Genomic DNA, 15120 nt, shown 5'->3' with positions numbered 1-15120 from the left:
GGCTTCAGACATTAACACTGACCACGGTTGGAGCCTGACCTGCTGGCCTGTGCATTAGTTCTATATGGTAGTTCCTTAAATACTTAATGAATAAGCTTTCCCTGCCCACCTGCCAACACAGTAAGACAAACTGCTTGCGGCTTCTAGAGATCTGTTGGAATAATATGCCTCAAATATCTAGATCTCTATATATTTGGCCACTTCTTATACTTATGGTTCATTTGCTTCTCATTTAGTCCTTGCACATATGCTTGTGCACCTATGTGGAGATGCATCATTTCCTCAGGCAGCAACATCCTGCCCCACACTGCTCTTTTCAGCCAGGATCCGGCAGGATTTCTGCATCCAGAAAACTTGGCGCCTGGGTTGGAGACTGAGAGTCAGTATGGCCCAGAGATGGTAACAGTGCTGCCGCACAATGTCAAAGCGGGGTAAGCCTTGAGAATGGGACAAAACAGGGTACAAGCACAAAGCTGAAAGCACGCTGAGTATACAAACATCTCCTGGACCAGCATAAAGAACGCATGTATAGCAGAACAGGTCTCAGCCAAAGGCCAGGGAATCGAGACAGATCGACCCTGAAGAAACACATCCAAGCAAACGGAGGAATGGAAAGTAGAGGTGAAGGGGAAAAAAAAAAAAAAAAGAGGAGGGAAAAAGCAGTAATTAATTAAAGGAGCAACTGGAGAAAGAAGAATGAAGAACTAGGAATGGGAGTAAAGGTTCTCTCAGCACATACTTCCTAAAAAAACAAAATTCAACACACACAGAGACTACCAAGTAGGCTGATTTATGTCTCCTTTCCCACATCTACAGATTTGCTCTGTTTCCTTATTATTTTCCCTCATACTTCTTTACTGTTACTTATCTCCTCCTACTGCTCTGTCCTTTCTAATTTATTGCTGTTGCACATGCCTCCATCCACTTCTCCCTCCTCTCCTCATCAGCCTATATATAGCCGCCTCCTTCTGCCCTGAAGAGGAGGTCTCCCACTCCTGCGATGACATTATCTTCTTGCTATACTATTCTTCTTTTGCATTTCTTTCCCATCAATAAGAAGAGTCCTACCGTATAACACCTATCAAAGAAGATCTTAAAAGTACAACAAAAAGGCCAATATGGTTAAATAGCATAGTAAAGAAGGCTAAGAGAAATGAAAAACACCCTTGAAAAAGTGAACATCACAGCTACAGAAGGAAAAAGGAAAAGAGTATAAACTTCAGCAAGTTAAACATAAACCGTAATTAGGCATACCAAAAGAGATTTAAGGAAAAACTTGCTAAAGCCATCAAAGCTAATAATGGAATACATCAGATATAAGAAACCTGCCAAAGATCCCCTAAGGCAAATAGATGATGGAGGTCTAAAAGTAGTGCTTGAAGAAGAAAAGGCCACGGCAGAAAAGCTAAATGGATTACCTCTACCGTTGCTTACTACAGGGGAACTGAAGGAGGTTGCCACACGGGAGCCTTTCCTTACAGGGGCAAGTCCGAAGCACTGTCTCAAACTGAAGTGGCAGTAAAAGAGGCTTTAAAACAAATCAACACCAAGAACAGCTATAAATCCATTGGGCCTGGTAGTATGCATCCAAAGGAAATCAGTCGTGAAGCTGCTATTAGCTGCGGTATGTAATCTATCGTTTAAATGAGGCTCAGCACTAGAGAAATGGGAGGTGATGAATATGATGTCATTTGGCTCCAGGGCAGGGATCTGTGGGGCAACAGACCAGCAAGTCTGATTTCCTCTCCAGGTAATTTGGGAAAAACCATAATAAAGACTAGTTCTAGCAAACTTCTGGATAACTACAATCCAACAGAGAAGAACTAACCTTGTATTTTGCAGAAAGAAGTTAGGTGGACAGATCTGTTGTTCTTTAATGGACTCAACAGGTATGTGGTACTGAAACTACGGAAAGGTTTTATGAAAATCCAAATATAGCCCAGCCAGTCAGAATCACATACATCAATGCTGTGCACTTGAATGTTCAAAAAGGCTGTTGATAAAATCCCTCACTAGAGACTTCAAATTTCTTAAAGGCATCATGCAGTAAGAGGGAAGGTCCTCTTGTGAATCAATACCGAGTTGAAAGATAGCAAGCAAAGAGCACAAGTATGTGAACAGCTTTTACAATTGGAGAAGACCGCAAGCATGGTTCCCAAGAGACATGCACTGGCATCCAAGTTGCTTCACATGTTCACAAAGGATCTGGAAAAGGGAGCAAACAGGGAGGCGACACATTTGCTGATGACACTGATGTGAATCACACTGCAGGAATTAAAGCTAACCACAAAATGTTACAGAAGGATCTCACGGTATTGAAGGCTGGGCAAGAAGATTGCAGATGAAATGCAATTCTGGTACAGGCACAACTATCAGAGAGTGTGTACACGCACACTCTAAATCTGCATAGATCTGCACACAGATTGATGTCTATAAATCAGACACTTCCGGTCACAATAGATATCCTGGAGTTCGTGTGGACACTGCCGTGAAAACATCACCCAGTGCTTAGAAGAGGTCACAAAAGGCAAGTGGAAGATCAGGAATTAGGAGGAAAAGAGAACAAAAAATAGAAAGCAGTCCTACGTTTCTGTGCTGCACATATCTCTTGAAAGGTGATTCTGGCCCCCTTCTCAAAAGGACAGATTAGAGTTTGAAAGCATCCAGCGAAGACTGACAAGCAGGATCAGAAATGCAGAACAGCTTCCATATGAGGAGAGTTCAAAACAGCAGACTCCAGCGTCAAAAAGAGACAGCCTTGGGTGAGGGCATGGGGGTAAAGGCATGGAAGGCAGAGGACAAGTGACGAGCTGATGGTTACTCACTACTCATTCAGCGCACCAAACGAGATGATCAGGCAAAAGGCTCACAGCACACAGAAGGGAAATCTTAGTGTGCACATTGTGTAATTTAACGACAGAGCCCAGCGCACAGGATGCTGTAGAAGCCAAAACTATAAATAGATTCGAAAAAGCAGTCAGAGACATTAATGGAAGAAAAGTCCATCAGTGGCTGTTAAAAGCAAAAAAAGCAAGTAACTCCTGACTCAGGAAGTCTTTAAACTGCAGATTACTGCAAGCTGGGAAAGGACTGGAGAGAAGCATCACTGTTGCTGGCCCTGTTCTTACATTGCTTTTCTAGGCATCTGCTGCTGATTGCTCTCAGGGGCAGGCCATGATAAGAGGTGACCCAGCAGGAGCACACTTAAGTTCTTGCCTTCTCCTCAAAAGCCCAGGGCAGATCTCTCTCCTGGAATTGTCCCCAAAAGACCTGAGCTGAAGAGCGAGCCAGCTCGACCCAAGCCACCAAGCCCTGCATACTAACCCGGGCAACACCAAATCCCTACCTTGAGGCAAGGTGTATTAGCTCCAGCTCAGTGCTGCATGGAAGCAATGGCACGGTTTCTGAATTTGAGTTAGTTTGTAGATGGCCACCCTGCTTTGAACGGAGGTAGAACGGACAGAAGTCCATTTGCGTCCAACTAAGCAGACGTAACCTTAGCCTCCTCTTCTGCGGCAGACCCCCTGGCACTCCATATTATCCCAAGAGCGCTCCTTAGTGGGAGGAGATGTCCTCCTGTCATCCGCTCCAGTTCGACTTCACCGTTCTTAAACACGAGTGACCACAACTCTATGCAACGCGATACCAGATGATCCCTGCAACTTGGCATATGGAATTGCCATCTTCCCACCTCCCTTTCAACAAGAGAGTCATCCAACTTGGAAAGGCGTCCGGCTTTCCTCCCGGCTGCCGTTAGCCAGGAGGGTTTGGACTGGAGGCGTGCTTCACAGGGATTGCTGCGCGAGCCCAGACCGGTCACCATGGCTGCTATTGTTTGAACAGCAAACAGCGTTTCAGGGAGATGGACAATGAATCATGTCGGAGCGAAGAAACCCCTATTCCAAATTTTTTTGAAAAAAATCCCACTAACAGAGCTCCAACCACTTCAATAGTGTTTCCTGAAGACCGAAGGGTACACATAAAAAATAATTTCATATTCTTTAGTACTGCATACATTAAACTTTGCTCTGGCCAATAAGTTAGAAAATAAAGCTAAGCAACCCATGTGCAGATCACCTGCGTTTCTGCAATTACTTCACAATTAGACAACTGCTGAAAGCAGCTGGAGGCAAATGCAATACATTTGCTAGCAAAACACAAAATGAAACAGTCTGTTTCAGTGCAAAAAAAAATATAAATGAGGTTGTAAAGAGAGTTGTTTGGAAAAGAGTAATCAAATAAAATGAAATATGGTACATTAAGTTTGGCACTTCATGGCATTTCATTTTTGTCATTAAGAACACTGCTAAAGAAAATTCAATATATTCGATAGCGTTACTATGGTGTTCTGGAGGGTTGCAACGAACTTTTGCTATGTCTTTAAAAAGGAAAGTGTTACATTATTGGTAAATCTACGGAATTGAAGTTATTTAAAAACAGTGTGTCTTAAAAATGCAATTGCTAGAACCAAAGCATATAAAGTGCTGACACCAGTTTTTGCACAGTTGCCAGAAAACAGAAAGTAGGTGTTATAATAATCAAAATGTTAATCACAGCAATGCATCAACAGCAGGACTCATGCTAAAGAAAACTGTTCCATGTAACAAACTTATTTTAAACAATGCAAAAATGCCAGTATTCTCCCATGATCACTCATACCTGAAAAGGGATTCTCGTGACAGCCAGATTTCGTTCTGTTTCACGGTCTTCCAAGAGAAGAGCAGCAGTAGTAAAGCAAAGAGGGTCAGAACAGTAATCCTCCACTTATTTAACCACGTAGACAGCTTTTTTAGACCGTGGACAAAAAGGATGCAGTATCCCATACTGGGGGGAAAAAAAAAAAAAAGGAAAAGGTACCAAAAGTTATATTCCAGTACTTTGGTTTATATGCAAGACCATTCAGTATTGCATTTATTATACAATTACAGGGATTTTTGGACTAATAATATTTTCCGGGCTAACAAACTCCAATTCAAAAGCGGTTTTCCTCAATTCACTATACAATTTCCAAATTAATCTAAATGATAGACCCAGATGCCAGAAGTACAGTAGCATACATAATACCAGCATAATGGTAGCTTACACCAGCCCGCAGAAGGCAGCTGCTTTTCTAACGGCAAACTAAGAAAGCATCACGTAATAACAGTAATACTGAGCACTACTGGAGCCACGTGGAAGTGAAAAGCATTTTAACGGAGGGAAGTCTCTAAACAACCCCAGTAGCGGCTGCTATTAATTCCAGTTTAAAAATTGCAAAGCTGAGGCGGGAAAGCAGGTGTTGTAGCCAACGCCGCAGGAGGAGTGGGTGGCAGAGGCCACATCAAAAGGCAGAAGTCCCTGCCCGGGTCTTGCATGTCCACATCAGGGCCAGCCCGTCCCTTCTCGTACCCGGTCCAGAACAGCTGAGATGCGTTAGCAGAGCTTCCTTGTTGCCCTTCCATGAAACCACACGTGGTCTTCTCCAGCGCCCAGCCTACCAGCACTTTCACGGCTCTCTGCACATAACTACTGAGGCATTTTCTGTGAAGCGAAGCGCGTTTTGAATTGAAGTCTTATTCCTGTATAACTTTAAATCAATTCAGTAATTATTTACCTTAATTCAAGTGTCATGCTAATTCTTCCAGTGATGTTCCTCTGAGTTGGAAATGGAGTGCTTTCGGCTGCTGTACTTAGTACGCCACTAATTCTACTTGGCCTTTTTAGAAAGGTATTTCAACTCCTATTGCCTGAGGAGTTTCATTAGCTTATCTATAACTCTCCTATGCAGCTACTTAGCACCTGATTTAGTTTTAGACTTAAAAGCTATCTTAGTCCAGGCAGCTCCCCCTGAAGAAAAAAGGGAGCAGAAGGATCTGGAATAACACTTGGGGACCACCAATACACGGGGACAAAAGAGCAGCTCTCTCGAGACACTGGCACACCTCGAACCTCAGCTGAATCCCACACTTAAACGCAGGCAGGCTGCAGGCAGAGAGCTCGTCGCACCTGCCCGCGCTCCAGCCGGAGATCTACAGGCTTTCCTGGCCTGTACCGAGACGTCCGAGCAACTTCCCGGTGAGACTGCCTCGAGGTAAGAAAAACTAAGAACACAATTCCGTCAGAGGTAGCCTCGCAAGCAAGCATGTGATATGGCAAAAGTCAATCTAGAAATCAGAAAAAGAAAAATGTCCCATCTTCGAGGAGCTGTGAGCGTGCTTCTCAGCACAGTTTCTCTGCCCTCTTGGAGGGCTGGGCACATTGCTACTGCCTGGGCTGCCTAAGGATGGAGAGGAACAATTCTTGCTTTTACTGAGGAAAAAAGTGCCTCTATTGCAGGTAACTGACCAGCACCAGGCAGTGGTGCTCTCTGGCACAGTACAGGTGCCGTATAGGACACTGAGAGAGGTATAAACATAGGAGGCAAATCCAGAGATAACATCAGATCTGGCAGTCATTCAAAACTTCTTCATTGCTGTTTTAGAGTTCTCCCATTTTTCAGAAGTGGGTATCGATATTTTTTTTTTCACTTGCTTATGCTTGCACTTTGCTGCAGCACGTTTCTTATGGCACTTGCACTGTTTTATTCCATGAATTCTTTTGCACACGTATGTTTATTGCACCTACATTAACTGCAAGCAGACATTTAGAGCTACAAACCAAGATGCTGGTGCCAAACAATCAAGCCTTTATAGCTATTGAACCCTACTTTAAAACCTCTGAAAAGCTAATCTCGGTAATAAGCCCTCCCTTTCCAATAAGAAATGCCTCAAAAACCTGCAGACGGTTTTCACTCTGTTATTTTGCCTTTCAGCAATTTCATCCTTCCCTTGGAATTAATTACCTGACATAAACATTATTTAATTGCTTTAGCACAGGCCGTTTTCAAAGGAATGTCCCTACACCTTCATATTTTCAAGAACAGGCCTTTTCTAACAGAATCGTGAATGCGTCCAGAAAACAAAAATGCAAACGTCAATGTCTTGGTATTTATTTCAAACCCTGCCCCAGCTGTTGGGAATTTCTGCCTTAGGAGCAGCACTCAGCCTGCTTGTCCAGGTAACAGCTAGCACCACATTACAACTCGCACAGCCACTGGAAAGGTGTTGCTTCCCAGGGTTATTCTCGAACATCTGGAATGCATCGCCACAATAGTTACAGCGAGATGCTGGGTGCTACAGAGGACTAAGGGTTCATCTCAGACTGCAGCTCCCATCCCAGCTGCACTGGCAATGACACAGTACGAGCACGCAGCAGTGCCCAGCTCCACATGGCACTTTCCATCAGGGGCTCCCAAAGCACTTTGTAAGGAAGATCCGCTGCAATTTTCCTCTTACAGAGCAGGAACATGAAACATGGCGATAAAGTCATTTGCTCTGCTGACAGGGGACTGGCAAACAAGACACCAAAGCTGCAGTCCAGGGATCTACCCACAACACAGGGGAGTACGCAATGGAAACCAAGGTATCTTGCTGAAAAACCCACACACAGGACTCCCTGAGAGATAAACAGGTAAGTAACCCAAAGGCTCAACATCCACACTCAGCAAGGCAGCAAGACTACAGGATTCAGCAGTAACTAGGAATACGGAGAGGAAGGCTGCTGGAAGGAGATCGCGTAGCTAACGTACCAGAATTCCAAACCACAAAGCTGCTAAGAGTAAGGTTAAAGGAGCGATGCTAAAGAGGGCAGGGTTGAAGCATGATTTACACTTTAATAAGATAGAGATAATTGTGACAACATTAGGACTGAGTTGTAGTTGTGCCACAATTATAGCCTAAGTAGCCTACAGTCAATGTACCCGCACTATAAAGTGCACGGGAGTCCAAAAGAAAGGAAAAGAAGGAAAAGGATCAGAAAGCATGAAGTAGGTGAATACTTTTATTTTCAGAACCTGGTAAGTTTGGCCTAAAAATTCAGACAATTTCCTGCCACAGATCATCAAGGAAAGGGTGGGGAAGACGCTGCATTATCTTGTCAGGGACCTTTTGGTATAGATGTCAGATGGAGCTGCATCTTTTTGCGTGACTTTTTTTATGACATGGTCATTTCAAGCCCATCCCCTGGCTGAGGGCAGATGTTACATTCCTGGCTGCAGGTCTTTTGCAGGCCAAGGACTCCCAGAAGCACAGAAAGCACTGACGTGTCCTTTGCCGCCAGGAAAGCATGTGCATTTGTGATTTCATGCCACAAATTGTTTGCAAAACAACAACTCCCTGCAACATCCCCAAAGCTACTATCCTCAGTAATTTTTGCGTATCTCTTTATATTGCTACCTTAAGGCCAAATAATTATGGTAAAATCAGGGCAAATCCAGACCCCTCCTCCAGATCCCGTGGTCTGCTCTAAACAAAACAAAGAAGTGTCCACACCAATGTACTAAGCATCTGCTAAAAAAACATAATTATATTACTATTGTTTCCTAGTCCCAAAAACGCATAATCCCTCATACCCTACAACATACTTGTTTCACACTAGACTCAACAGTCCTGATACAGAAATTAGCTTTAGTACAGAGACCATGAAATTTTGAACCAGTAAAACACCAAGCTTGCTAAGATGAAGTTTTTGCAGCAGCAACATGCCCCAACAGTTGCTGGACCTGGAGAACCTCCCCGCAGAGCTTCACCCATGGGATGCAAGTTCATCCCACTTCCCTTCTTCCCAACCTCATGAGGCTTCAGGTAAGCCTTCTGAAGCTGCACTGAGTCTGCAACAGGCCCTGGCAGCAGTGCTGTGGTGGGAAGAGCCCATACAGGTGAGAGTGCATTTATCTAATTAAAGTAAGTTGCCTGGTGACTCTATGACACTTCCTTTGTGGTTAACTCTGCCATGACCCTGCCATCACCTACAAACGCAGAGAACACTCCAAATACACTAGCTTTTCTTCTCAGAATGACAGGGGACTCGACTCCATATCAAACGTTAGCGCTGGCTCGCCAGGAAATCAAATTTTACTCACACACATTTACAGAAAAAAATGAAAATGTCTTAAAAGGACATTTCATCAAAGACCTATTTGCCATTGAAAAACTTACTCTTTAAGTACTACATTCCAGACATCTCCATAGCTATCTGCATATGTATCAAGGCTGCAGGGTTGTGGGTTTGGGGTTTGTTTGGGTTTTTTGTTAACTCTAGCATTTCCTAGGGAGAGGAAAGGAGGGGACCATTTCTCCTGAGGGGCTTTTCTCTTGGCATTGTCATCCCCTGTCATGCAAGCACTTTTCTGAAATACTCTGTAGTGAAAACAAAACAATCAGAAACAAGCAAAATCCCCAACCCACTATTATTTTTTTAAGTCCATTTTCCACTGGATTACTGTAAACCTGCTAAGGTTTTTTTTTCTTCCATAGGATAAGCAACAGCCTGCTACAGCAACTGTTCCCCACTGTGAAAAGTCCATGCCAGCTTGGTCCCCGGCGTCAGATATGAAACAGGACCTGAGGAACAGGCCGAGAGGTTAACATGGTAATAGTGTTTCCGTGGGATCACAATGAGCACACTTATTACGGGAGAACCTGTGGCTTCAGAAATTCAATGATGCCGCAGGAGAGCTCGGCAAATGGACCAACTGGCCAACGGTTTTGTTATTCCTCGCGTTTCAGACTCCTGTGGTGCTAAAGTGGTACCTCAGGCACGTCCTGAACTGCAGGGAGGGCAGGGCTGCACCCAGCAGGCAAACCCTCTGTGCCACTGCCATGTGTTTCTGGCAGATCACACGCAGGGAGCTCTGCAATGGCAGTTTTTTGTCTGTAATTTCCGTGGTTTGTTAGTATCGTTCCACCTGCAAGGAAGTGAAGTGAGAGGAGGCACAAGCAGATGGGAGTGAGGTGGCACACAGACCCTATTTCCCACGGTGAGCTACGTGCATCGCCCGATTAAAACAAGAGCCAAAACAGCAGATATTTAATATTTGCAAACACTTCTTGGGTAATTAGATCACAAATTCAACCTTTTCTTTGGCCATTATGGCTCCTTTCCCAAGACGAGGCTGTTACTGACAATGCTTACAGACAGCTCCTCTCTCCCTCTAGGGTCAGGTTTCTCCCTTTTTAGTTAAAGTCAGGAACAGCTTCACTGCATTCGGTTCTTGGTGATGGCATCTAATCAGACACGTGTGGTTAGTGCCGCAGCCCAAGATTATCAGGACATTCTGCTACAACAATCTGCCTGCATCGGAAACCATCTTACCTCCTCCAGAAACTGCTTGGAGACCTACTGCTGCAGAAAGCTCCTGAAAACTGAGCACATTCTAGTCACACATCTTACTGTATTTTCCGAGTTACAACTTTGCACAGTGCAGGTTTCCACTCCGCAGAGGAGCACGTGGGCAGAGCAGGCTGAGCGCTGCAGTTCGGAGGCACCACGCAAGAGGGAACCTGCCTGGACACCAGCACTGCAGCCCCAGCCTTTTCTAGGGGTAGGGCTGTAAGCTCAGGAGTTAAAAAGCGTGGGAGAAACTATGCAGAAAAGATGCCTTCCTCACACTTTTTAATGGTTATTTTGGAGATGTCAAATCTTGTGAAGTAGTTGGTTTTTTTTTTTTTTTTTAAAACTGATATAATCTCAACTACATGCATGTAAACTTGGGAGTAAATCCACTGATTTCATCAAAGCAGTTACTCCAGATTCAGAGCTCAGCCTAGACAAGAATCCAGATGCATACATACATACATATCGGTTAGGAAAAGAGTTGCCTGTAAGCAGCCTGTCAAAGCATGGAAGAAATACTGCCCCCTGTTCAGGGGCTGCTAATGCAACAAAAGGGATTATCTCAAAACTATACTGAGACCAGAAAATGCACTTGGCTTTGACATTTCACCCCGGAGGCTCTTTCTGGGCTGCAAACCTGCTTCTTGATTTCCAGCACTTATTTAAGATGACTCCCTTTCCCTCCATAAAAACTAACCCTCACTTTCAAGCTGCTCTGAAGCAAGTTTAACCCTTGCATGCGTGACTTAGAAACTAAGTGCTCACTCTGCTGCTGCCCTTCAGAGAGCAGGGAGCGCAGCCTTGAGAAAGGCGGTGTCTGCTGCCAAGTCCAAATGCTGAACACAAACATTTGATACTCTCGGTTTTATAGTTCCCCACAAGCTTCCTAGCCCCAGTCCCACACGTATGTTGCCTGGCACAACACACTTTTCGTGCTCTCAGTCCAAGCTGCTCCAGCTCTGCAGCCTGAGCTGAGGAAACACACTGAGATGAAGAGCCAAAGTCAGCTGAAATGCAGCTTGCAGGCAGGGCTGTTGCTGCAGGGGAAAAAGGCGGTTCGTCCCTGTTAAACTCATCGGCTCTGCTCACACTTCTCTAATGGGGAGTAATTGATTGCAAAAAGCGCACTTGGCATGCCATGTGTGCTGCTCCTGCCTCACTGCGCAGCAGTCAGATATGGAAGGGAGCACTGGCAAAAACAAGCATGGCCAGGGTGGCTCTTTCTGCCCCAAAAAGCACTCTCAGGCACGGAGTTCCAGCAGTGAGCAGTGCTGGCAGGGTAGCAAAGATGCTGTTTTATGAAAAATGTCAAGTTTTCCAAGGCTGGAGCAGTTCTGGGCCAGGACAAAATCTGGACTTTTAAAAAAATGTTTTCATCTGGAAAAATAGTGTATTTCTATGTGCGTGTTAGTTTGCACCCAGGACACCCAGAACAGCCAGAAACTCAGAAGTCAGGGCACTCCCTGCGACCTGGATCACCCGGATTCAAACCACTGTGCCAGGTCAGGCTGAGAGCTGGGGATGCAGTAAGTGAACCCACTTGTAGGACTCCGAGTCTGGGGTCCCCAGAATTCTCCAGCCATCAAAGCCCAAGCGCTGATCTGGAATAACCACACTCCACTGGTCCAAATGTATTCCAGAAATTTTGAGACGTTTACTTTGTAATGCCAAGCTTACTGCTGGAACAAGATTTTCTCTCGCAGCTGGTACGAGGCTAGCCTAAATTCAGCAAGTTACAAGCTGGCTAATTTGACAGGAGTGCAAGCATGGGCATATATCAGGTCTGGATCAAACTGCCACCACCGAGTGATCCAGCAGGGTGTAGATCCAGCACTAACGATCCTGGAAAAATGCTAGTGTGTGGCAGATGGACCTTGATGTCCCAACTCTCACATGAGCGTCCCCCCAAAGAGGCAATTCTGGGCCACATCCGTCCAACTGTCCATTTCTGTTGTCCATGTCCTTTTGACCGTAAACTCCACCTTGGGTTGGAGAAGTCTTTTGTTTCCAACCTTTTTATCTAAAGTTTCCCTGTAGTCAGCACACCTTGGCAAAAAGTTTTGCGTTAACTAGAATATTGTATTTTCCATGGGAAAATGTTGTATCAAAACTTTCTCAACCAGTCAGGACTATGAGGGAAAAACCTGCTGGAACAGTCACGGTTTTGGACTAAATGTCCAAAGGCAAGGAGGATGCAGGATGTGTCTCTGTCACTCGCGGATAGCCAGCTGCATTCACTGTGCATCTCTGCTTCTTCACTGGTACTGAGTTTTGGTTACAAAGGGAAAGCATTGTTTAAATTGCCTATCTCCCAGTAACGATGACACGGAATTAAAACCTTTTTTTTTCTTGATTACTAGAGGTTTTAAAAGACTTCAGGACCACCATCAAGGTATAATATTTAGCATACAAAATAAATCCCATTGGAAAAAAACAAGCCTCACAGCTCAGAAATATCAGTGTGACAACCAAGTAACTGGCAGCGTACTTAACTTACTACTGAGTCTGCTGAATAATATGTCAAATTTTCACCAGAATTAAGATGCCTTTTCCTGGAATAAGGTCTGCAAGTCATAATACAAAGACATAGAAAACCATAAACACTGGCAGGATACATCTAATTTGGAAAGGTACCTTATGAGTTAGTGTTAGACTTTGTCCTTGGCTCTAAATTAAAAGCTATGCAGGCCTATACTAAAGACACTTAGACATGATCAGCTAAGTCATCAAAATGATTTACCTCCACTAGCAATGTGGTCCTCTAGTCAGAACATGATGTAATTAGAGAAAATGCAGGAAATCTTATTTTCCTTATTAGAGACAAAATATGGACTAGAAATGAATGATTTCGCTAACCTTTGAATGGCTATTTAACATTTGGACACGTTTCCCCTCCCTTCCTTCCAATAAGTCACATGATAAACAAATGCACTTCATTAGAGTGTTTGAGTCCAAGATTTCATTTCCAATAGTTTCCTATCTGAAATATTTACAGGTAATACAGAAACTTTTCAGATTTTTGATTACTATATGCATTATGGAAAGAAAACATTTTATAAATGAAAAATCTAATATAATTCCATGGGGATTCCACAGAAATTTCCCTAAATCTTATATACTTTACCGAGGAAGGGTCTGTATGCTACAGTTTTAATTAAAATACTGTAATAACTTCTGGAATTCTGTAGTAGGGACATAATTTCCCATTCAGTTCCATCGCAAGTCTACAAAAACTTCATGTAAGAAACTATTATCTATAAAATTTCACAAGGCATCTTCTTAAGGGCACCATATTCTCTTGTAAATAAGAATTTCGCTTTTAATCAACATGGCCAAGTAGATTATTTCCACAAGATGACATTAACTTAATTTATTACTATTTTTTAAAAGCAATTTCCTTACATATCTGTATTATTTTCAAGAGCAAAATAAATGCATTTGAAGGTTTTCCTTTAACCTAATGTATCACAACGAAACCAAAAACCTTTCCAGTATAGCCGTTAATGCTCATACTCCACACAAATTTAGCTTTTTCCTGAATCAATTGTACATGGCCAAAATGCAGTGTTTCTCAAAAGCATGTTTTAAATTTAGTTAAAATAACGCAAGACTGCAGTCTAGACCAAACGCGCCATGAGCTAATCTTTTTCAGCTTTGCAGAATCATTTCAGCTTTTATTCCTACGTCTTTACTGCCTTTTGCCAAAATATATGGTGCTAGCATCTCAGCGTTTCTTGCCTGCATTAACAGAGGATGGCTGCTTTGATTTCTCCTTAAAGTATTTAATAGGGGTGGGCAAGCCTTCAAAAGCTTAAGTTTGGATACGCATCTGAAAGGTAGCTGCTTGCAGCGTTTAGCCTTTCTACAAGCAGTTAATTCTCATTAATTAATGAGAACTCTCCCTGCCCCCTTCCGAAGGGCAGAGTGAAGTTATTATCCCTATTTAGCAGATGGGGAAGCAGAACCGGAGTCGTTTGCCTCAGCCGGCGTCCCAACCTCCTCGCCTCCAGCCACGAGGCATTTTGCAGACCGCTGCTCGAATCGACGCCCTGGAGCAGGGACAGGCACCCCTCATGGTAAAGAGGGACCAGGCTGGGGCTGGGGTCTTACCCACTGCCATCACATAACGCCCTCCCAGTCCCCTCCCAGTGTCCTCAGGTCCGCGGCTGAATAACTGATAAACTGGCTCCATGGAGTCAATGGGACTTTCCCTGCTGACTTCGCTGAGGTCAGGGTTTGACTCCAAGTGAAAAGAGAAGCTGCTTCTGTAAATCAAGATGATCCCTTATGGGATCTGATCTAATACTGAAGGAATTCTGAATAGGTAAACAGGAATTCAGCTCCTGGTGAACTTGTAGCTTCAAATAATGCTAAAGAAAGGGGTGGCAAAGGAAACTGAAAATACACCACCACCCCATTAGACAACTGGTCTTTAAGAAAATGAAGATAATGTGAAGAGCGTAATATGCTCCCAGAAAAGAGAAGCACCAGTAAGTCCCATCCTCAAGTGGCTGCCTTGTAAGCAAAGGGGACTTCTGCTCAGGGATATTCAGGTTCATAAAAATTACAGATGATTCCACTACCTACCAGGTTCTTTTTTTTTTCCATTTACAACTTAATAATGTACGGAATTACACTAATTGGAACGAATGCATTAGCACAAAGAATCAAAAACATGCTCTATGCAAAGGTAAAAAAATTCATATGGTCCCTGCTTTGCTATGGCACGGGGAAGGCTTTAACATGATGTGTTAAGTTCCTGAAAAATACAAGTGCACTTTTTTCTGGATGCTGCCTTTCTTGCAGATTTTGAGAGAGACACTGAAGCAAATGCCATCCTGTATATTGCAGTGATTGCATCTTCTAGTATTGACAGTTAGGGTTGCAACATCAACTCTTGATATAGTGAGGAGCTGGTGAAAAAAATGA

At 43.7% G+C, this 15120-nt stretch overlaps 1 protein-coding gene across 1 annotated transcript in view; it reads right to left on the bottom strand.

Annotated features, from left to right (window-relative positions):
• The window catches only part of LOC104078474 (transmembrane and TPR repeat-containing protein 1-like), a 109988-nt gene that overhangs the window by 19574 nt on the left and 75294 nt on the right, over positions 1-15120 (bottom strand). The window contains exon 9 of the mRNA XM_009580121.1: positions 4660-4824. Within this exon, the coding sequence (XP_009578416.1) occupies positions 4660-4824 (165 nt within the window). The remainder of the gene's footprint in view (positions 1-4659; positions 4825-15120) is intronic.

Source organism: Fulmarus glacialis, unplaced genomic scaffold (assembly GCF_000690835.1).
Source record: "Fulmarus glacialis isolate BGI_N327 unplaced genomic scaffold, ASM69083v1 scaffold6346, whole genome shotgun sequence".
In the NCBI taxonomy this organism is placed as follows: Eukaryota; Metazoa; Chordata; class Aves; order Procellariiformes; family Procellariidae; genus Fulmarus; species Fulmarus glacialis.
This window is presented reverse-complemented; position numbering and strand designations above follow the sequence as displayed.